We start from the raw sequence: 22,355 nt of genomic DNA, 5'->3' as shown, positions 1-22,355 counted from the left end.
TTGTCAGCAGCTGGCATTACTTAACTTGAGAGATGCATAAAAAATGAAGGGCAGCCAGAGTAGTTGAAAAACAGGCAGCTCTAGTGACATCATGAAAAATACAAAACTGGAGAAGTTTGAGACAATGCTCCCACTCAGCTTTTAACAAATGACTTTCCCTTCTGAGCAGCCCCTTTTTGTCTCCCTCTCATTCACTTTCAAAAACTCAGTCATTGAAATGATTCTAATTATTCATGGTCAGTGACATATCCAGGAAACACTTAGTTTACAAGCAATTAAAATACACTAAAATAGATTTATCAGGTTGAACCTGATCCTGCTGGTAAGAAGGGAGTAAATGACTTACATCTTGGAGGTATATTTGCTTCCTGAGGTTACTCTTTATCACTCTTTATCTACTATGGTAGTTTGGTGCTAACATGGCAAAAATCCAGAGGCGAGTGTGCTGTGAACAGTGCAAGGAGCCTATAGACTGTGTGGTTAACTACATCTAGCTGTCCTGTGAATGAGTAAGCTGCCTCTACTCACATCTACCCCATTGTGGGGGAAAGGCTGTCTCAGCAGTAGTCAACTCTGGGCAGTAGGAAAGGTCCCAGCACTGTTATTGGAGGCTTGGTTTCCAATAAGATTGGAAACACTTGGAATCACTTAACCCCTCAAGGCTCAGTCTCCACATTGGTAAAATGGGGACATAAATCTCCAGTCTACCAACTTTAAAGGGTTGTTTATGAGGAGCAATGGAAGAAATTTTGTGAAAAATTCTAGAGGCTAGACAAATGGAGGGGGTTTCACTTTTATTACAAAAACTCTAACTTGTGGTTGTTGGGTCCCTTCAATGCTCTAGATGTGGCTAATGCTCTTCAGCAGATTAGTGAAGATATACTCTGGCTCGTCCCCTAAGAGTTTATTTAAGAGTTCACACAAGGACAATTCATTACCTTGCCAGACTCAGACTAATGGTGTTTTTTTAAGTTTATTTTTAGTAATCTCTACACCCAACATGGGGCTTGAACCCACAACCCCAAGACCAGGAGTCACACGCTCTTCCAACTGAGCCAGCCAGGTGCCCCAAACCAACAGTGTTTTAATCTCCCTCTAATGAAGATGGCAGTCAGCAGTGAAACAAACAGACCATTTTGTTGAAGAACAGAAATGGGGCAGCAAAGGCTTAGCACATGGAGTCCAGGTGTCCTCAGAGATTTTTTGCCATCCCTCCCCACAGCAGGCCCTGCTTCCTTGGGTTTGACTGTAGGGAAAAACAGCCCCCTTTTGCTCTCCGAGAAACCTAGAACATATAGTTAAACTATTCAGCAGGCCAATGTGATTGGCGCAAACTTTAAAATGAACAAACTGAAATGGCATATTTCAGCACCAGCTTTTAAGCTAAATGCAAAGGAACTGCAAAAAAGCCAAAAGTCTGCCACAAAAGTGGGGCAGGGAAGCAAAGGTCATGGCAAATCAGTAAACTAGAGTGATGGTCCACCTGGAAGTCTGACTTTAAATTGTTAAGCCCTCGAGATACATTAATGGAAAGTCATTTACCTTACATCTGCAAGGGTCCTGGGTTCCTTCATGCTCTGTCGCACCTCCCTGTCTTTCTGTTTACTGTTCTTTTTGTAGGCACTGCCTGGCCCTCCCTTCTCAGCCTAGACCATTTCTACTCATGTTTCGAGACCCAGCTCAAATGTAACATCTTTGAAGTCTTTGCTGACTTCCCAAAGGTGAAGTTCCTTGTTCCCTCCTTTGTGCCTCCACAAGGCCTTTTACAGCCCCCTGGCCCACTCCGGCATATTTGTTTATGTGTCCTTCTTCTACATTAAGGCTGTGAGTGCGGCTCTCAGGAGCAAGAAGCACATAGTAGCTTTACTTAGCACAGAGCAGGGCACAAAGATGGCTCTCATTCAAGGCTGGCTGAACAAATGAGCATTTGAGCATACATGCACTGAATTCATTTACTGGATCTGCACAGGACCCCACAGGAATGCTCATTAGGCAATGATTTGATATGGTATACATGCTTCTTCCATACTGGTTTACCTGATTAGCGATGGCCTTGGTGTTGGCAAGCAGCAAGAAACCTGCTGGCAGGACAGCCTGACAATGTACCAGTGCCTGGGAGGCCTCCTGGTACAGGCTATCAGCTTGGTTCCCACAGCCTGCAAATGTGAGCTAGAAAGTGCTGCTCTCCACCCGCAGCCCTCCACTCTTATGTGCTTCCTTCTCAGGAAGTTGCCTAGCAGCATCATTCCATACATTTGAAGAATTGAAAACTCACCCATCAGCACAGAGAGGAATGCCTATCGGACAGAGGCTGACCTGGCCTTGGCTTCCACAGAAGCTCCAGCTCAGTAGCCATGGCCTCTGGTTCTTCTGGTTCTGCTAATGGTGAGCTCGATGACTTTGGACATATCAGCTTATCTCACATTCGTTATCCCCCAAATGGGGAGAATAATGAAGATGTTGCATGCATTGAGTCAATAAGAAGCTTGACTGAGAGCCTTGTGGACAGGGAAAGCAGCAGCTGATGCTGGCAGAGCCTGCAGAATTTTGTTGTTTTGGTTGTTTCTGTTTGTAAGTGTGAATCATTCTGCTTCAAGCCCAGATGTGCAGACCATGGAGAGGAAAGAGGAAGGACAGGTGAGCACCTCTGGCCCAGGCTGCAGCGGAACCAGTGCACACAGAAGAGGAAAGGATGGGATGGGAGGAGAGGGGATGGGATAGGAGGGGACAGGATGGAACTGGATGAGATGTTCAGCTGCTGGCTTGCCGACAGCTGGTCTCCTGCTCCCTGGTAGGGACCAGGAGCAACAAGCTCTGATGGCTATGTGTACTGGAGCAGCTTTGTATGGAAATCAAATAAAACTAATGATAAAGTCAATGTGACACATCTTTAATGATACACATAATGATTATTGTGCTGTTATTGTAATTAGGCATAATGGTAAGCAGCTTCCAGGAATGACTATAATTATGATTCCTTTTACACAGCTGAACCAAATATTTCTGAGGTCAGTCAGGATGGGGGTGGGGAGTGGGGGTGTCTGGACAAGAGAGAAGAAAGCTAGTTGCAAGGCATTTCTCTGATTCACCTTTTTCTCCCCTCCCCATCCCACTCTGAGGTTACAGTCCTTATACCCCTTATTGGGGAACAAAGATCTGATGAGGGCTTTAGATGGCTAGTCCCTTCCTCTATCCAGGGATAGGCCATCCTGAAGCTCCTAGTGTTAGGAAATCTGGGATGCTCAGATTAGTCCTCACTTTTCTATGAGGCCTGAAATTCTACCAAGTGGCCTTAAACCTAAAAAGTATATGCCTAATGTATGGACCATGTATAGATCCTTATTTGAACAAATCCATGCAGAAAGTATTTTTGAGACAACTGGGTGAAATTCAACAGTGACTGGTATCAGATGATATTAAGGAATTACTAATTTTGTTGAGTTTGATATTGGCATTATAGTTATGTTAAGAAAAGGTTCTCATCTGTTGGAGAAACATATTGAAATATTTACAGGCCAGCAATTGTGGAATAGTATGGTACCAGGGATTTGCTTTAAAATACTTCAAGAAAAAGTGGGGGAATAGAAGAAATAAGAATGGCAGAACGTTGATAATTGTTGAAGCTGGGTGATAGGTACGGGGTGGGGGTTCATTATACTCTTCTCTCTGCTGTGTGTATGTTTGAATGTTCCCATAACAAAATGTTAAAAAAAAAGTAGTATACTCTAGACTGCTCTGGCAAGGATTCATGCATTAGTGAAAATTAGTTTGATCATGCTAACAACACACAGCAGATACAGCAGGTGCAGGCAACTATCAGGAATGAGATTTTGGACAGGCAGAGCCAGGAAAGCAGGCAGATCTATGTTGTAACATGGGCCACTGTCAGGGAGTATGAATTTCTGGAAGGGGTGGAGAAATATGTGCAAGGGAATAGAGAATTTGATTGGTTAGAGGACAGTCTGACTGTTCTGGGAGAGAAGGCAGGAAGTGAAAGAAGAGGGGATACAGTGTAATAGGTGTTCATGTCTGTGTGTTAGGTCCTATAACTTGTCTGTAAGCTCCTGGAAGTTGGGCCTGTATCTTAGTGCTCTTTGTCTTCCCTTCAGCTCCTAGGACATTAGTTTATTTATTTTATTACACTCATTCATTTATTTAATAATGTTTATTGGGTGCCTACTATAGCCAGACAATACAAATGTGTGCATATGATAGGCAAAGGAGATAGAGCAGTGAACCTTTGACCTTGACCCAAAGCCCTTGACCTCAGGGAGCTCACATTCCAGTGGGAAGAGACAGACAGTAAATCAGCAACAAGGATATATGTCAGATGGTGATAAATGTTTCAAAGAAAAATAATGTAGAGTAAGTTGGATCGGGAATGCTGGGTAGGTAGTTGCTCAGGACCAAACTCGCATGTTACTTAGGCCCTTGTAAGCTTTTTCAGGTGTCCCTGCAGCCTGACTTTTAGTCATGTTGGACCCCATCCCTGGGTTTCACCAAGAGTTCCTGGGCCCTTCAGACTGTATATATACTTTATCCTCATTCTGGACTTAACTGTCCCCTCCTACACCTGGTTAATCCACATTCTTCTCTAGGTACCAATTCCTTCAGGAATCTTTCAGAGGTCCTTCCTTCCCATATCCACGTTATCCTCTGTGTCTTCTCTACTTCCACATTACCCTTGCATGAATTACTACTGCAGTACTTTCCATCTGGATTATAATTCTCTTCCTGACTAGACTTTGAGATCTTTGAGGATAGAGAGTATGTCTTTTTATATCTATATAGCACAGGGCTTAGAACACAGTAGGGATCATTACATGCTTAATGAATAATTGAATGGATGGATGGATAAAAGAATGAATATGCTCCATAGCAGAACATCGGAGACTTGGGAAGCATCTTTACCTTAAATCAAATGCTGGGGAAGGAGAGGTGCTAGTGTGTGCTCAGACACCATAGGGAGAAGTGGAATCAGTATACTTGGATATGTATTGAACTCGATGATGATGATGATGATGATGATGATGATGATGATGATGATGATGCAGAGATTGTGCAGGGATTCCTTGCAGGGATTGTGGAGCCTGACCACCTGGGTTTTAATTTTGGCTTTACCATTTGATAGCTGTGTGGTTTGGGGCAGGTTACTTACACTACCTGTGCCTCAGTTTTCTTATCTGGAAAATGGAGATGATGACAACACTATGTATTAAAATGAGATAAAGTTCTGCAAAGCACTTAGAATAGTACCTGGCATACAGTAAGAGGTGTATAAGGGTTTGCTATTATTATTTATGGCTGTGAGCCAGTGACTGTGCTAAATGATTATTTCACCACAAGCCAGTGCTAGGCCCTAGGGAAAGAATGCTGTCATGGAGTTTATATTTGATCTAACCTTATCCTCACACAATGTAAGGGAGGTCCTGTACATATCTGCATTATAGAAAGAAGAAAAGTGAGGCTTAAAGCTGTTAAGTAACTTGTCCAAGATCACAGAGCTCATGGTTGAATATTAGGATTCTATCTCTGATCTGTATGACTAAAAACCATTGCCTTAGACCAGGGATTGGCAAATGATGGACTACAGCCAAAATCTGTAGGCTATAATTCACCTTGAGGCTATAATTCACCTTTTTAGAATACACATTTCAGATATTCACAAGTAGTCTATTTACAACATTGTGCAACCATCACCACTAATTGTAGAATGTTTTCATCACTCCTGAAAAAATTTCCATACCCATTAAGCATTCATTTCTCCTTCCCCTAGTCCCTAGCAACCACTAATCTGTCTGTATGGATTTATCTGTTCTGGCCATTTAATATAAATGGAATCATATAGGGGCACCCTAGGTGGCTCAGTCGGTTAGGTGTCTGACTCTTGATCTCAGCTCAGGTCTTGATCTCAGGGTCATGAGTTTGAGCCCTGCTTTAGACTCTGCACTGGGTGTGGAGCCTACTTAAAAACAAAATAAATGGAATCATATAATATGTAGTCTTTTGTATCTGGCTTCTTTCACTTAACATGATGTTTTCAGGATTCATCCATGTTGTAGCATGTGTCAGTACTTTGTTCCTTTTTATGGCTGAATAATATTCCATGGTTTAGATATACCACATTTTATTCATCCATTCATCAGTTGATGAACATTGGGGCTCTTTCTACTTTTTGGCTATTACAAATAATGCTGCTATTATATTTTATGTATAAGTTTTTGTATAAACATACATGGTTACACCTCTGAAAGTAAAATTTCTGGGTCATTTGGTAACTTTAACTTTTTGAAGAACTGCCAGGCTGTTTTCCAAAGAGGCTACACCATTTTACATTCCCACCAGTAACAAATGAGGGTTCCAATTTCTCCACATCGTTGCTAACACTTGCTATTGTCTTTTTGCTTATAGTTATCCTAGTGAAAGTGGCATCTCATAGTAGTTCTGATTTGCATTTCTTTAGTGACTCGTGATGTTGAACATTTCCTCATTTGTTTATTGGCCATTTGTATGTCTTCTTTGCAAAAATGTTGATTCACATACTTTCACCCATTTTTAATTTGGGTTACTTTGTTTTTTGAGTATTGAGTTGTAAGAGTTTTTAAAATGTATTCTGGATACAAGTCTTATCAGATATATGATTTTCAAGTATTTTCTCTCCTCCGGTGGGTTATTTTTTCACTTTCTTGATAATGTTCTTAGAAGCACAGAATTATTTAATTTTGATGAAGTCCAATATATCTATTTTTTTCTTGTGGTAAGAGTACAATTTATCTGTTTTTTTTTTCTTTGGTAGCTTGGGCATTTGGTGTCATATTGAAGAAATGAATTCAAGGTTATAAAGATTTACACCTACATTTCTTCTAAGAGTATTATAGTTCTGGCTTTCACATTTAGGTCTTTACCCCATCTTGACTTAATTTTTTGATGATGTGAGGCAAGGGTCCAACTTCATTCTTTTGCATGTGGATATTCAGTTGCCCCAGCAGCATTTGTTGTAAAGACTAATCTTTTCTCATTGAATTGTCTTGATACTCGTGTCAAAAATCAATTGGCCATAGGTGTATGGGTTTATTTTGGGACACACATTTCTACTCCATTAATCTATATGTCTCTCTGTAGGCCAGCACCACTGTCTTCACTATTGCAAGTTTTGAAAATCAACCCTCCAACTTTGTTCTTATTTTTGATTAGGATTGTTTTAGATATTCTGGGTTTCTTGCATTTCCATATGAATTTTAGGATCAGTTTGTTAGTTTCTCAAAAAAGAAACTACCTGGGATTTTGACAGGGATTATGTTGAATTGGTAGATCAATTCAGGTGCATTGCTATCTTAAGAATATTAAGTCTTCCAGTCCATAAACACAAGATATCTTTCCATACAACGGTGTCCTGTAGTTTTCAGTGTACAAGTCTTGCACTTCTTCTGTTTGATTTATTTATAAGTATTTCATTCTTTTTGATGCTATTGGAATATGAATTGTTTTATTTTTTTCAGTTTGCTTATTTATTTATTTATTTATTTATTTATTTGAGAGAGCTAGAGAGCAAGCAGGGAAGGGGCAGAGAGAGAGAGAGAGAAGGAGACAGAGAATCTCAAGCAGGCTCTGTGCTGTCAGCACAGAGCCTGATGTGGGGCTTGAACTCACAAATCACGAGATTATGACATGAGCTAAATGAAGAGTCAGATGCTTAACCGACTGAGCCACCCAGGTGCCCCAGGAATTGTTTTCTTAATTCCATTTTTGGATTGTTCATTGCTAATCTATGAAGATACAATTGATTTTTGTACATTGATCTTTTATCCAGTAAATTTGCTGGACTAATTTTTTTAAAAAAAAATTTTTTTTAACGTTTATTTATTTTTGAGACAGAGAGAGACAGAGCATGAATGGGGGAGGGTCAGAGAGGGGGAGACACAGAATCCAAAACAGGCTCCAGGCTCCGAGCTGTCAGCACAGGGCCCGAGGCGGGACTTGAACTCACAGACCGCGAGATCATGACCTGAGCCGAAGTCGGCCGCTCAACCGACTGAGTCACCCAGGCGCCCCAACTGGACTCATTTTTATAATGTGTTTTTAAAATGTTTATTTTGAGAGAGAGAGATAGAGAGAACAAGTGCGGGAGGGGCAGAGAGAAAGGAAGACAGAATTCCTCTGACAGTGCAGAGCCTGATGCAGGGCTCGAAACTATGAACTGTGAAATCATGACCTGAGCAGAAATCAAGAGCCAGAAGCTTTAACCAACTGAGCCCAGGTGCCCCATCTGAACTCATTTTTTAAAAAACACACAATTAAAAAAATTTTTAATGTTTATTCATTTTTGAAAGACAGAGAGAGACAGAGCACAAGCAGGGGTGGGGTGGGGAGAGAGGGGGACACAGACTGAAGCAGGCTCCAGGCTCTGAGCTGTCAGCGCAGAGCCTGACGTGGGGATTGAACTCACAAACCACGAGATCATGACCTGAGCTGAAGTTGGACGCTCAACTGACTGAGCCACCCAGGCGCCCCAAAAAACACATAATTTTTAAGAGCAGTTTTAGTTTCACAGCAAAAGTGAGAGGAAGGTACAGAGATTTCCCATGTACCCTTTGCCTCCACACATACACAGCTTCCCTCATTGTCATCATCCCCTAACAGAGTTGTACATATGTTATAACTGATAAGAACTACATTGTTATCACCTAGTGTCCATAGTTTACTGTAGGGTTCACATTCTATAGGTTTGGACAAGTGTAACATGGCATATATTCATCATTATAGTATCATACAGAGTATTTTCACTGCCCTAAAAATCCTCTGTGCTCTGCCTATTCATTTCTCCCCCCATCCTCAACTCCTGATGTTTTTATGGTCTCCATAGTTTTTCTTTTTCCAGAATGTCATATAGTTGGAATCATACAGTATGTAGCCATTTTAGACTGCTTCTTTCACTTGGTAATATACATTTAAGGTTCCTCCAAGTCTTTTCATGATTTGATAGCTCATTTCTTTTTGTACTGAATAATATTCCATTGTCTGGATGTACCACAGTTTTTTTATCCATTCATCTACTGAAAGACATCTTGGTTGCTTCCGAGTTTTGGCAATTATGAATAAAACTGCTCTAGACATCTGTGCACAGGTTTCTGTGTGGACATAAGTTTTCAATTCCTTTTGGTAAATGCCAAGGAGTTTTGTAAGAAACTGTCAAACTGTCTTCCAAAGTGGCTGTACCGTTTTACATTCCCACCAGCAATGAATGAAATTTCCTGTTGCTCCACACCCTCTCTAGCATTTGGTGTTGTCAGTGTTCTGGATTTTGGGATGCATTTTTGGCTCCAATAAATTTTTTTTTGTGTGGATACCTTAGGATTTTCTTTTTTTTTTTTTTTTTTTTTTTAATTTTTTCCCAACGTTTTTTATTTATTTTTGGGACAGAGAGAGACAGAGCATGAACGGGGGAGGGGCAGAGAGAGAGGGAGACACAGAATCGGAAACAGGCTCCAGGCTCCGAGCCATCAGCCCAGAGCCTGACGCGGGGCTCGAACTCACGGACCGCGAGATTGTGACCTGGCTGAAGTCGGACGCTTAACCGACTGCGCCACCCAGGCGCCCCAGGATTTTCTATATAAAAAATAATATAATCTGCAAATAGCAGCAGCTTTACTTTTTTCTTTCACATATGGATGCCTTTTATTTCTTTTTCCCCAATTGCCCTGACTATAACCTCTAGAACATTGAATAGAAGTAGCAAGAGTGGACATCCTTGTCTTGTTCCTGATCTTAGGAGGAAAGTTTTCCATCTTTCATCGTTAAGTATGATATTAGATGTAGATTTTTAAGATACCTTTTATGAGGTTGAAGAAGTTCCTTTTTATTTCTAATTTGAGTTTTTTTTTTATGATGAAAGGGTCTAAGATTTTGTCAAATGATTTTTGTGTGTGTCCACTGAGGTTATCACAGATTTTTTAAAAGATTTATTCTATAGATATATTATATTTCATTATTTAATTTTCAGATGTGACAACAACTTTGCATTTCTGGAATAAATTATAATTGGTTGTGATATATGATCCTTTTTATATGTTGCTGGATTTGGTTTGTCAGTATTTTGTTGAGGGTTTTTATGTCTATATTCATAAAGAGATATTGTTCTGTAGTTTTCTTTCCTTGTGGTATTTTTGTTAATTTGGTATCAGGGTGATACTGGCCTCATAGAATGCATCGGGAAGTGTTACCTCCTCTTCCATTTTTTTTAAATGAAGGATTGGTGCTAAGTCCTTAAATCCTTTGTAAAATTAACCAGTAAAACCATATGTACCTGGAGTTTTCTTTGTGTGATTAAAAAATCTCTTTTATTTGTTATAGGTCTATTCAGGTTTCCTATTTTTTTCTTGAGTTAGTTTCTGTGGTATGTGACTTTCTAGGAATATGTCCATTACATCTAGGTTATATAATTTGTTGCCATACAGTTGTTCATAGTATTCTCTCATCCTCCTTTTTATTTCTGTAAGTTTTGTAGTCCCCATGCTCATTTCTGATTTTAATAATTTGAGTCTTCTCTATTTTTTCTTGGTCAGTCTACCAAATATTTGTCAATTTTGTTGAACTTTTCAAAGAATCTACTTTCAGTTTATTTGTTATTTTTATGTTTTATTTATTTTTGAGAGACAGAATGCGAGCAGGGGAGGGGCAGAGAGAGAGGGAGGCACAGAATCTGAAGCAGGCTCCAGGCTCCAAGCTGTGAGCACAGAGTCCGACGTGGGGCTTGAACCCATGAACTGTGAGATCGTGACCTGAGCTAAAGGTGGACGCTCAACCGACTGAGCCACCCAGGTGCCCCTACTGATTTCTTTTTTAAAAAAATGATTATTTATTTTTGAGAAAGAGAGAGGTAGAGGAAGAGAGCAGGGCATGGACAGAGAGAGAAAAAGAGAGAAAGAATGTCACACAGGCTCTGCACAGTTAGATATGAAGCTTGAACTCATGAACCGCGAGATTGTGACTTGAGCTGAAATCAAGAGTCCAATGCTTAACCGATTGAGCCACCGAGGCGCCTCCTTTTATTGATTTCTAATTTCATTCCTTTCCATCTAATTTCATTCCAAAGTACTTTGTATGATTTCAATCCTTTTAAATTTATTGAGACTTATTTTGTGGTCTAACATATGTTCTGTCCTGGAAAATGTTCCATGTGCACTTCTGTATTCTGCTGTTGTTGGGTGGTGTGTTTATATGTGCCTGTTAGGTCCAGTTGGTTTAGTGTTGTTCAAGTATTTGATTTCCTTGTTGATCCTTTGTTTAGTTGTTTCTAGTTGTTTTGTCTAGTTGAAAATGGAGTATTGATGTCTTCAACTATTATTGCTGAATCATTTGTTGCTTCCTTTAATCCTTCAGTTTTTACTTCATTATTTTGGGGCTCTGCTATTAGGGGCATGCATATATATATATATATATATATATATATATATATATATTTATATATATATATATATATATATATATATATATTTATAATTGTTACATTTTCCTGATGCTTGAGACTTTTGCCATCATAAAATGTCCTTCATTGTCTTTAGTAACAATTTTTGTTTTATAATCCATTTAGTCTAATATTAGTATGGCCACTCAGCTGTCTTTAGTTATTGTGTGCATGATGTATCTTTGACCATCTTCTTACTTTCAACCTGTGTGTAACTTTGATGTGTTTCTCTTATCAACAATATATAGTTAGATAATGTTTTATAAATCCATCTTGCCAATCTCTGACTTCATTGAACTGGTTAATTCACTTACATTTAATGCAGTTACTGCTAAGGCATGGTTTATGCATGCCATTGCTATTTGTTTTCTACATTTTATGCTTTTTTGTTTCTCTATTCTTCCATTACTGTCTTCTTTTTAAAATTAAATACATATCTTCTAGTGTGCCATTTTAATTTCCCTGTTGTTATTTTAAATAGATTAAATGTATTATATATAAGTGTGTGTGTGTGTGTGTGTGCGTGTGTGTGCTGTTTTTTCTTAGTGTTTGACCTGGGGATTACAATTAACATCCTAACTTTTAATAATCTAGTTTGATTTAATACCAACTTAATTTCAGTATTATATAAATACTTTGCTATTATATCATTTCATTCCCACACTGCTCCTTTATGCTATTATTATCATATAAATGACATCTTTATACATTGTGTACTCATTAAAAGCAGATTTATAATTATTGCTATACACAGCTGCTTTTAAAATCATATAAGAGAAAAAGTTACAAATAAAAATACATTGTACTTTTATATTTACCTATGTGGTGATTTTTACTGGTGGTCTTTATTTTCCATATAGATTCAAATTACTGTCTGGTGTCTTTTCATTTCAGCCTTCAGGATTCCTGTTAATATTTCTTATAGGGCAGATTTGGTATTTTGTGTAGCATTAAATTCTCTCAGTGTTTATCTGTGGAATGTCTTAATTTCCCCTTCATTTAAAATTTTTAAATGTTTATTTATTTATTTTTAGAGAGACAGAGCACAAGCAGGGGAGGGGCAGAGAGAGAGAGGTATGGAGAATCCCAAGCAGGCTCCACACTGTCATCAGTGCAGAGCCTGATGTGGAGCTTGATCCTGTGAACCACGAGATCATGACCTGAAATGAAATCAAGAGCTGGATGCTTAACCAACTGAGCCACCCAGGTGCCCCTCCCCTTCATTTGTGATGAATAGTTTTGTCAGATATAGAATTCTTGTTGATGGTGTTTTTTTTTTCTTTTAGCACTTTGAATATCTGGCCTCTGTGATTTTTCATCAGAAGTTAGCTGTTAATCATATTGAGGACTCCTTGTACATGATGAGTTTTCTTTTGCTGCTTTCAAGTTCTCTCTTTGTCTTTTGGCAGTTTATGATGTGTTTCAGAGCGGATATCTCTGAGCTTAGCCTACTTCATATTTGTTGAGCTTCTTGGGTGCATCGATTAACATCTTTGGAAGTTTTGGGCCATTATTTCTTCAAATATTTCTCCTTTCCTTCTGGGATTCCTATTATTTATATGTTAGTACACTTGATAGTGCCAAACCAGTCTCTGAAGTTCTGTTCATTTTTATTTATTATTTTTATTTTCAGCTCCTCAGACTGGATAATATCAATTGACCTGATTTCAAATTTACTGATTCTGTCTTCTGCCTGCTCAAATCTGCTGAGCAACTCTAGTGAACTTTTCATTTCAATTATTGTACTTTTCAACCTCAGAATTTGTATTTGTATTTCTGTTTTATTTTATAATTTTTGTCTATTGATATTCTTTGGTGAGAAACTGTTCTCATATTGTTCTCTAATTTTTTGTACATATTTAAAATAGCTGATTGGGGCGCCTGGGTGGCTCAGTCGGTTGGGCGTCCGACTTCGGCTCAGGTCATGATCTCGCGGTTCATGAGTTCAGGCCCCGCGTTGGGCTCTGTGCTGATGGCTCAGAACCTGGAGCTTGTTTCAGATTCTGTGTCTCCTTCTCTCTCCCTGACTCCGTCCCATTCATGCTCTGTCTCTCTATGTCTCAAAAAAAATAAATGTTAAAAAAAAATAAAATAGCTGATTTAAAGTCCTTGTCTAGTAAGTCCAACATGTAGACATTCTTGGGTCCAGTTTATGTTGAGTAATGTTATCCAGTGTATTGACCATACTTTCTTATTTCTTTATATATCTTTTAAATTTTGTTGAAAAGTAGACATTTAACTCTGGAAATCAGATTCTCTCCTTGCCCAGGGCTTGTGGTTGTTGCTGGTGGTATTTATTTGTTTAATGACTTTTCCAAATTAATTCTATAAAGTTTGTATTCTTTGTAATGTGTGGCCACTGAAATCTCTACTTGCTTAACTTAATATTCAGCCAATGGTAGGACAGAGATGTTCTGAAATGCCTGCAAGTCTCCCAGTCTTTGCCAAGAGGTTCTGTGTGCATGTTGGAGGCACACCCTCAACATACAGCCAGACAGTGCATCACTCTGTCTTAGCACTTCACTTGTGCAGAGCTTGAAGGTCAGCCAGAGGCCTTTCTCAGGTCTTTTCTGAGCACACACACATCCCTAGCATACACACAGTTCTGTGCATGCATGTGCCCCTCTAGATTCCCAGGAATATGGTGAAGCCTTTCAAAGCCCCTATGGACATCTCGTTCCCTAGCTTTTTCTAAGCCTTTTGGTTAGCCTAATGTTTTCCCAAACTGTTATCTACTGTCTCATACAGCTACGCAGTTAATTAATCATTTGCATCTAATTGTTTTTGACAAATGCCCCAGGGAAAAAGTTTTTCACACCAAATAAGCTCTTGAGTCAGGTCTAATGAAAAAAGTCTTGCAAGGGGTGTCTTCTAGGGAACAACCAGACAGGTCAAATAATAATTCTCTGGGAATGAGGCTTTGAAGGAGCTCCAACACTGTTCAGCTCCCTCTGGTGGCTGCTAGGCCTCTCTGGTTTTCACCATTATTGTGGGCTGTTGGTTTTCATGGCTACCACCTCTACCTGTTTTTGTAAATAAAGTTTTATTGTAATCCAGCCACACTTATTTATTTATGTATTGTTTGTGGCTGCTTTTGTGCTCACAACGGTAGAGGTAAAAAGTAGGACAGGGGCCTTATGGCCTGAAAAGTCCAAAATATTTAGTATTTGGTCCTTCACTTAAGTTTTCAACACCTACTCTAGACTAGTGCCGATTAGTAGAAATATGTGAGCCATATATGTGATTGAAAATATTTTGAGTAGCCACATTAAAAAGTAAAGAGAAGCAGGTGAATTTAATTTTAAGAATATATTTTTAACCCACTATATTCAAAATATTATCATGTTAACATATAACCAATATAAAACCATTAATGGGATATTTTACATGTTTTAATTAAGTCTTTGAAATCCGATGTCTATTTTACACTTATAGCACATCTCAACTTGGACCGGCCACATTCCATGTGCTAGTGGTTATCATATTGAGCAACATAGTTCTAGATCCTTGCTATTCAAAGTGTAGTTCCTGGACCAGCAACATTGTATCACCTGGAAGTTTACAAGAAAGGCACAATCTCTGGTTCCACCCTGGATTTACTGAATCAGAATTTGAATTTAACAGGCCCTAGGTAATTCACATGCATATTGAAGTTTGAGAAGTAAAGCTCTATACCACTTTGCTATTTTACCTTTCTTTGGGATAAAGGCCCAGTGTACCTAAGGTATTCTTCTAATATAAAATATAACCCTCTGGTTAACTTGTCATTCTGTTCACTAGATCATAGTTGAATTGTCTGAAAATCAGTCAAGTAAAGTGACTGTGTGCCAGACACTACAGTGTCTAGGCACTGTGGGATTTGCTATACGGAAAAGGACATGCTTCCTGCTTTCAGGGAACCTACAACTGCCAAAGATGCCTGAAGAATAATACTCTACACAAGAAGTCCAGTTTTCCTCCCCACTAAATCCTCTCAATAACTTCTCCATCTCAAATGTAAATGTGGCAACTAGGCACTGGATTGCTCAAGCAGGCATTCAACTCAAGAGGTTCATGGGACAGAAACAAAACAGTTTCACTCCATTTGAAATTGGCTCACAGTAATGGTCTGAAGCAAACACTCAGGCTTTAGGACATGAACTCAATGGGGTTCTTCTGAAAGGGTAGAAACCCTGTGTTTGTATAACAGGAAAGTTATAACATTCATCATGCTCAGATTCAGGAACTGTGCACCCAAGTCAAGAGAATCTGACAGTCTGATTTCCAGGTTCCAGTGACTTACAATAGGAATTCCTATTTAAAGCAAAGAAAATAAGAAATGAGGAAGTGCTAGTCCTTGTTTCTCTGTGTAGGTGTTGACAAGCTATTAAATCATTAGGTTGTCCTTTGCCAGAAGCAGCAGAATAAATCTTGGAAGTTGACAAATGGTCAGCAGCTCTGTGTGTGCCTGCACACTCAGAAGCACACACAAAGGGCACACTGTTTCCCTTGGTTTATCTCCTGGCTGTGTAAATATTTCATCTGAAATTTGGATTGGACTCTGAGCTAGTTTCCCACCAAGCTGATGGTTTTTTAATCTGCTTTCGTCTGCCTACAATAAACTGTCCAACCTGTCTGCACAGTGCAGTGTACCCTGCCCACTGGCAAACAGAACAAATGGAACCAGGAGATCCCCGACATACTTTTCTCAGATGTCTGAAGATGAGGAATTGCACCCAAGCTCTGCCCAAGCCAGAAATATAAGCTATGAGGCACTTGCCTCATCCCGTTATACCAGCACCCATGAGCCCTTCTCAGACTAGACCACTGCCAGCAGGAGGTCACAACACATAACTTGGGCCTGCCATCCTATTAAGACAGATCTTTGGCTCAGCATAATTTTGCCACTGCCAAAGATGAGGATGACTGTAATCTCATTCATCCTGGGTTGTATTCATGCTGGCTTCCTTTCAGTTTCAGATGAATTCCTTTAGTTGTCCAAAATGTAGGAAATACTGTGATGACTTAAACCACAAATTACTGGCTCAGAAAGCTCCTATATGGTAATAAAAAGCAAAAAAAAAAAAAAATACTGATATATGCTGCAATGTGATGACCGTTGAAAACATTACGCTAAGTGAAAGAAGCCAGTGATAAAAGACCACATACTGTAGAATTCCATTCATATGAAATATCCAGAACAGGCAAATCTACAGAAATAGAAAATAGATTAGTTGTCACCAGGGTTGAGGGGGGAGAGGAATGGAGACTGACTGCTACTGGGTATGGGCTTTCTTCTAGAGGGGGATGAAAATGTTCTGGAATTAGTGGCAATGATTGCACAACTTTGTGAATATACTAAATACCTGAGTTGCACACTTCAAATGGGAGATTTTTATGGTATGAGAATTATATATTGATAAAACTGTTTCCAAAAAATTAAGGGTCATTCAATTTTCCCTTCCCTGCTCCCTGCCAAAAGCTTCTAAATATCAATTTAGGAGAGAATCAGCTTTGCTATTTTGTATTCTACTTATAGGAGAAAAAAGCAAAAGAAAGGCATGCAAAACTGGTACTAGGAAAGTTATAGGCTCAGAAGAATCTATTGCTATAGTCTTCTACCATTCACTCATCCATCCAGCCATTCAATCATTCATTGAAAGTCTGCTACATACTGGGCATTGAGGATAGATAAAACACGAATAAACCCTGCCCTTTCTATTAGGAGCTTATGATAATAATTTTCTTTTTTCTTTTTTTTAAATTTTTGGTGTTTATTTATTTTTGAGACAGAGAGAGACAGAGCATGAGAGGGGGAGGGGCAGAGAGGGAGGGAGACACAGAATTTGAAGCAGGCTCCAGGCTCTGAGCTGTCAGCACAGAACCTGACACGGGGCTCGAACTCACAAACTGTGAGATCGTGACCTGAGCCAAAGTCAGATGCTTAACCGACTGAGCCACCAGGCGCCCCGATAATAATTTTCTTAACATGGATGCTGAGGTACTCTATTCATGAATTGCCTTTTGAATAATCAAAAGTTATAATATGCTAATTATGTTACTGTTATTCATATTCCACTTTTTTTGAAATTGGGGATTCATGGATGATACCCTCTTTAATTTTCAATACCTGAAGTGTAAACTATACTAGATAATTTATAGTAATAGTAAAGCAAAATATTTAAAAAGCAAGGAAGGATGCAAACTTCCTATTTCCCCAAGATGTTGTAAGCAAGACTTACTTAATGAATAACCAAACCACAAAGGTGACAGCATGTATTTTAAGGTTTCTTTCTTTAAAAGGAATTGCTTTGGGGTGCCTGGGTGGCTCAGTCAGTTAAGCAGCCAACTTCGGCTCAGGTCATGATCTCAGAGTTTGTGGGTTTGAGCTCCATGTCCAGCTCTGTGCTGACAGTTCAGAGCCTGGAGCCTGCTTTGGATTCTGTCTCCCATTCTCTCTGACCTGCCTCCATTTCTGCTCTCTCTCTCTCTCTCTCTCTCTCAAAAATAAACAAACATAGGGGTGCCTGGGTGGCTCAGTCGGTTAAGCGGCCGACTTCAGCTCAGGTCATGATCTCGCGGTCTATGAGTTTGAGCCCCGCGTCGGGCTCTGTGCTGACACCTCAGAGCCTGGAGCCTGTTTCAGATTCTGTGTCTCCCTCTCCCTGACCCTCCCCCATTCATGTTTTGTCTCTCTCTGTCTCAAAAATAAATAAACATTAAAAAAACCCACAAAAATTAAAAAAAAATAAACAAACATAAAAAAAAACTATAAAAGGAATTGCTTTTGGGAACCCATAGGATTTATTAAGAGGTCATCTTTTCCTTTTTATCTCAATGTAAATGAAGATGTATATCTACTGGTAGTACTTCCAGTGTTAGTGTGGTGAAAGCTGATTCAAACGAACCCAATGGTTCATTTCTTCAGGCAGTGTGTTGTATGGAGAAATAACATTTGATCTTTGGAGTCAGGCAGGCCTGAGTTCAAATTCTAGCTCACACTTTAAATTCAGGGCTTTATCATCTCTTACCAGCTTCTGAACTGTTCTTCCTATCTCTCAAAATCATCCTTTGTGCAGCAGCCCTTGTAAAATCTCAAAAACACAAATTGGATTGGGGCGCCTAGGTGGCTCAGTCAGTTAAGTGTCCAACTCTGATTTCAGCTCAGGTCATGATTTCATGGTTTGTGGGACTGAGCTCCAAGTCAGGCCCCATGCTGCCCATGCTGAGTGTGGAGCCTGCTTAGGATTCTCTTTCTTCCTCTCCCTCTGCCTCTCCCCCACTCTCTCTCTCTCTTTCTCAAAATAAGTAAATAAACATTAAAACATTAAAAAATAAACATTAAAAAATTCAAGTTGGGTCTTCTCACTCCCTTACTGTAAATGCTTTAGTAACACTACATCTTTGATTGGAGGGTCTGAGCTCCTTAGCATGACTCATAAAACATTGGCTCCATAGCTTGGCCCTATCACACCTTTTTAGCCACATCTCTTACCATTCTCCCCTTTACATTTTACACATAATTGTAGTTGCAGGCACACACACACACACACACACACACACACACACACACCCCTCTACTGAGGCTGTTATGCCCTTCTAGAACCACTTTCCATCCTCCTATGTCTGAATACCTTTGAATCAGGTTTGCACTGGGGGTGGGACAGCAGCATAGCTGATGTTGTACCGGCTCTCCAGCCAGATGCCCTCATCTCGCTTCCTTCCCTTAACTTTGGAAGTTAGAATAAAGGCAGTTGAGGAGATACTGACAATAACTGTAAAAAGCCCATTAAATTCTAGCATAAGCTACTTTAAAAGTATCTTATTTAAAAAATCTGAGTAAGTGCTCGCTTCGGCAGCACATATACTAAAAAATCTGAGTAAATAATAGATGCATACAATATGAAATTCCAAAGGTAGAAAAGGATATTTAGTAAAAGAATAAATCTGACATGCCCTAGACACCCTGTTCCCTTAGCAGAGTTTTCCTGACTCTTTCTTTTTTTTTCTTTCTTTTTTTTTTTTTTTAATATATGAAATTTACTGTCAAATTGGTTTCCATACAACACCCAGTGCTCATCCCAAAAGGTGCCCTCCTCAATACCCATCACCCACCCTGCCCTCCCTCCCACCCCCCATCAACCCTCAGTTTGTTCTCAGTTTTTAACAGTCTCTAATGCTTTGGCTTTTTCCTGACTCTTTCAAGAGGTAGACTGCTTACATAAGCATAAAACTACAATTTAACACAGTACGGTAACATACTGTGCAGTGTTTTGTACTTGCTCTTTTCATTTAACCATATTATCTTGCAGATCCTTCCACAAGGTACTATATTTAACAAATCCTCTGCTGGTAAGCATTTAGATTGTTTCTAAACTTTTATAAAGCTACTTCTTAAGACCTCTTTCACTATTCTTGGAGTGAACCTGCTCACCAGAAGGGAAATTCTTTTTTTAATCTCAATTCCTTTATATTCTGTTTCATTAAAAAAATCAATTGACTGTGATTTTGTTTTCTCATTACAAAGGTAATATATTTCATTTTTAGAAAATTTGAAAGATATAAAAAAACACACAAAAAGATCACTCAGATTTCTAACACTAGCTAACATTTTGATGAACGTTCTTCTAGTATTTTTTTCTATTCACATATCTATACTTTACAAAAGGTCTACTATCATATTTGAGGGGGAAATATGATAAAAATAGTAAAAAAAGAATTATAGCTTACTATGTTTTAGTCACTAAAACACCTTAAAAGCCTTATTGCATTTAATGTACACAACAACATTAATAGGTATATGCTGTTCTCATTTTCCAGATAGGGAAACCAAGGCACAAAGAATTGCTCAGAGTCACACAGCTTAGGAAGTAATAGAGCTGGGATTTGAGCCTATATCTATTGGGCCCCAGGTCATGCTTTTACTCACTGTGCTCACTGCCTCTGCCAGACTGCAATGTCTAGAAAAATTGAAAATGGATAAACCCTATGACCCGGAAATTACATTTGCAGCTCTGCTCTACAGAAACGTGCACATGTGCCAAAGGACACAAGTATAAAAATGTTCACTCCAACAGACTGAATTCAGTCACAAAAAATCCAGACTGATCCAAATGTCCATACAGATATGAATGGATAAATAAAACAGGATATCTACAAGAGATATTACAGAGCAGTTAAATGGACTGAAGTAGATCTATATGGATAGATCTCAAAAACATTGAATGAAAAAAGCAGGTTGCAAAATATGAACATTATGATACCATTTGTGTAGATAAATAAAAAAAAAAAACCTAAGCCACTCACTTCCCTTCCCCATACCAAGTCTTATTTCTGATTACTGTGAACATGGGCTGGAAAGATACACATCAAATTCATGACAATGGATGCCTTTAGGGAGTCAGGAGCAGAATAGTACTGAGGATGAGGGTCACAGAATAGTCAACTTATCTATAATAATTTATTTATTTTTTTATAATAATTTATTTTTAAGAAAAGACATAAAGCTAAGATAAAATCTTAACCAATTTTAATTTTGAATAGTGGGAACATGTACATTTGTGATATTCTTCTCTGCTACCATACTGTATTTAGCAAATAATATTGGCTAATGTTTACTGAGCACTTACTATGTACCAGGTACAGTTCTAAATGTTTCACACTGGTTGATTCATTGAATCCTTACAAACACCCTGTGAAGAGTATTAGCTCCATTTTACAGATGAGGAAATTGAAGCACAGAGAGGTTAAATAACTTCCTGGGGTCATACAATTAGTAAGTGGTGGGTGTATCTGGCTTCAGGAAATGTGCTTTTACCCTATATCACCTTTACCCTTATAAAAATTTTCAAAAACCAAACAAAATAGCACAAAACCAAGCTCCTAAATGCTGAAGAAATGCAAACTCGGGGAATGAACACAACTGTGCCATTGTTACCCTGCTGCCACTTTTTCTTTGTATTGCTGTATTAATCTGGGGGTGGTGGTGAAGGCTACTCTGGAGCTGAGCTAGTGCTAGCTAAAAGTAAAACAGCAGGGACCTCGCTCTCTCTTGAGGGAATCAAAACCAAAACTCCACTCCCCCTCAAAAACAAAGCTAAACAAAACAAAATATCAGGCAGAGCAAAATGAGATAGGCCCAGTTGGGGGCATTGCAGGGCACACACTCAATTTGAGCTTGTGTGCGAACTGGAATTTGCAGGAGTTAGCTAAGCCTAGTTCCTAGACTACAAAAGGTTGGGCAGGGAGGAGGTGACAGGCAAGTAGGTAGAAAAATGAGACTGGGAGAAAAGAGGGTAACCCTTTGCTTCTTTCTAAGGTAGAAGTAAACAGGTATCTGGTGCTTGAGGAGTGGGGTAGTAGGATAAAAGGGAAGGATAAAGGGGAGGGGGGATATTTCTGTAGTTCTTTTCCTGCTGTAGCCTTTGGTTTTAGTAGAGTAATTCGCCACCCCGCAGCCCCCAACTCCCTGAGGTCATCATCAAAGCAGCTCCCAGGCTCCAAGTAAGTAATAGACAATAAAACAGTGGGGTGGAAAGAGATGAAGACTGCCGTGCTGAAAAGAGAGTCTGAAGAGCAATAGCCAATTGTTTGAGCAGCAGAAAAACATTGGGAGGCTATGCAGTGCAATGATGAAGAACTTAGATTCCAGAGCCAGCCTGCCTGGATTTCAATCCTGGTTCTGCCACTTATTTATTCTGCTAACTTTGGCAAGCCATCTGTGAAATGGGGATAATAACTGAACTTTTGAAGAGATCATTGTTGAGCATCTAAAGCACTCAGAGCAGTGTCGGACACATAGTAATCACTCTATGAGTGTTTGCCATTATTATTTATCATTATATCTGAGTACCTACTTGTTTCCAGGCACTGTGGTAGGAATTGGGAATGGAGAGAAGTATCAAGCATGGCT

At 39.2% G+C, this 22,355-nt stretch overlaps 1 protein-coding gene across 6 annotated transcripts in view; it reads right to left on the bottom strand.

Annotated features, from left to right (window-relative positions):
• HDAC8 (histone deacetylase 8) overlaps nucleotides 1-22,355 on the bottom strand; it is a 230,250-nt gene that overhangs the window by 42,587 nt on the left and 165,308 nt on the right. For 4 of the 6 annotated variants that reach the window (XM_081793494.1, XM_081793493.1, XM_081793496.1 and 1 more), the window contains one exon: nucleotides 19,078-19,173. The exons of the other annotated variants lie outside the window; for them this stretch is intronic. In XM_081793494.1, the coding sequence (XP_081649620.1) occupies nucleotides 19,078-19,173 (96 nt within the window). The remainder of the gene's footprint in view (nucleotides 1-19,077; nucleotides 19,174-22,355) is intronic. 6 annotated transcript variants of the gene reach the window in all.

Source organism: Panthera onca, chromosome X (genome assembly GCF_046562875.1).
Source record: "Panthera onca isolate mPanOnc1 chromosome X, mPanOnc1 haplotype 2, whole genome shotgun sequence".
Lineage (NCBI taxonomy): Eukaryota > Metazoa > Chordata > Mammalia > Carnivora > Felidae > Panthera > Panthera onca.
This window is presented reverse-complemented; position numbering and strand designations above follow the sequence as displayed.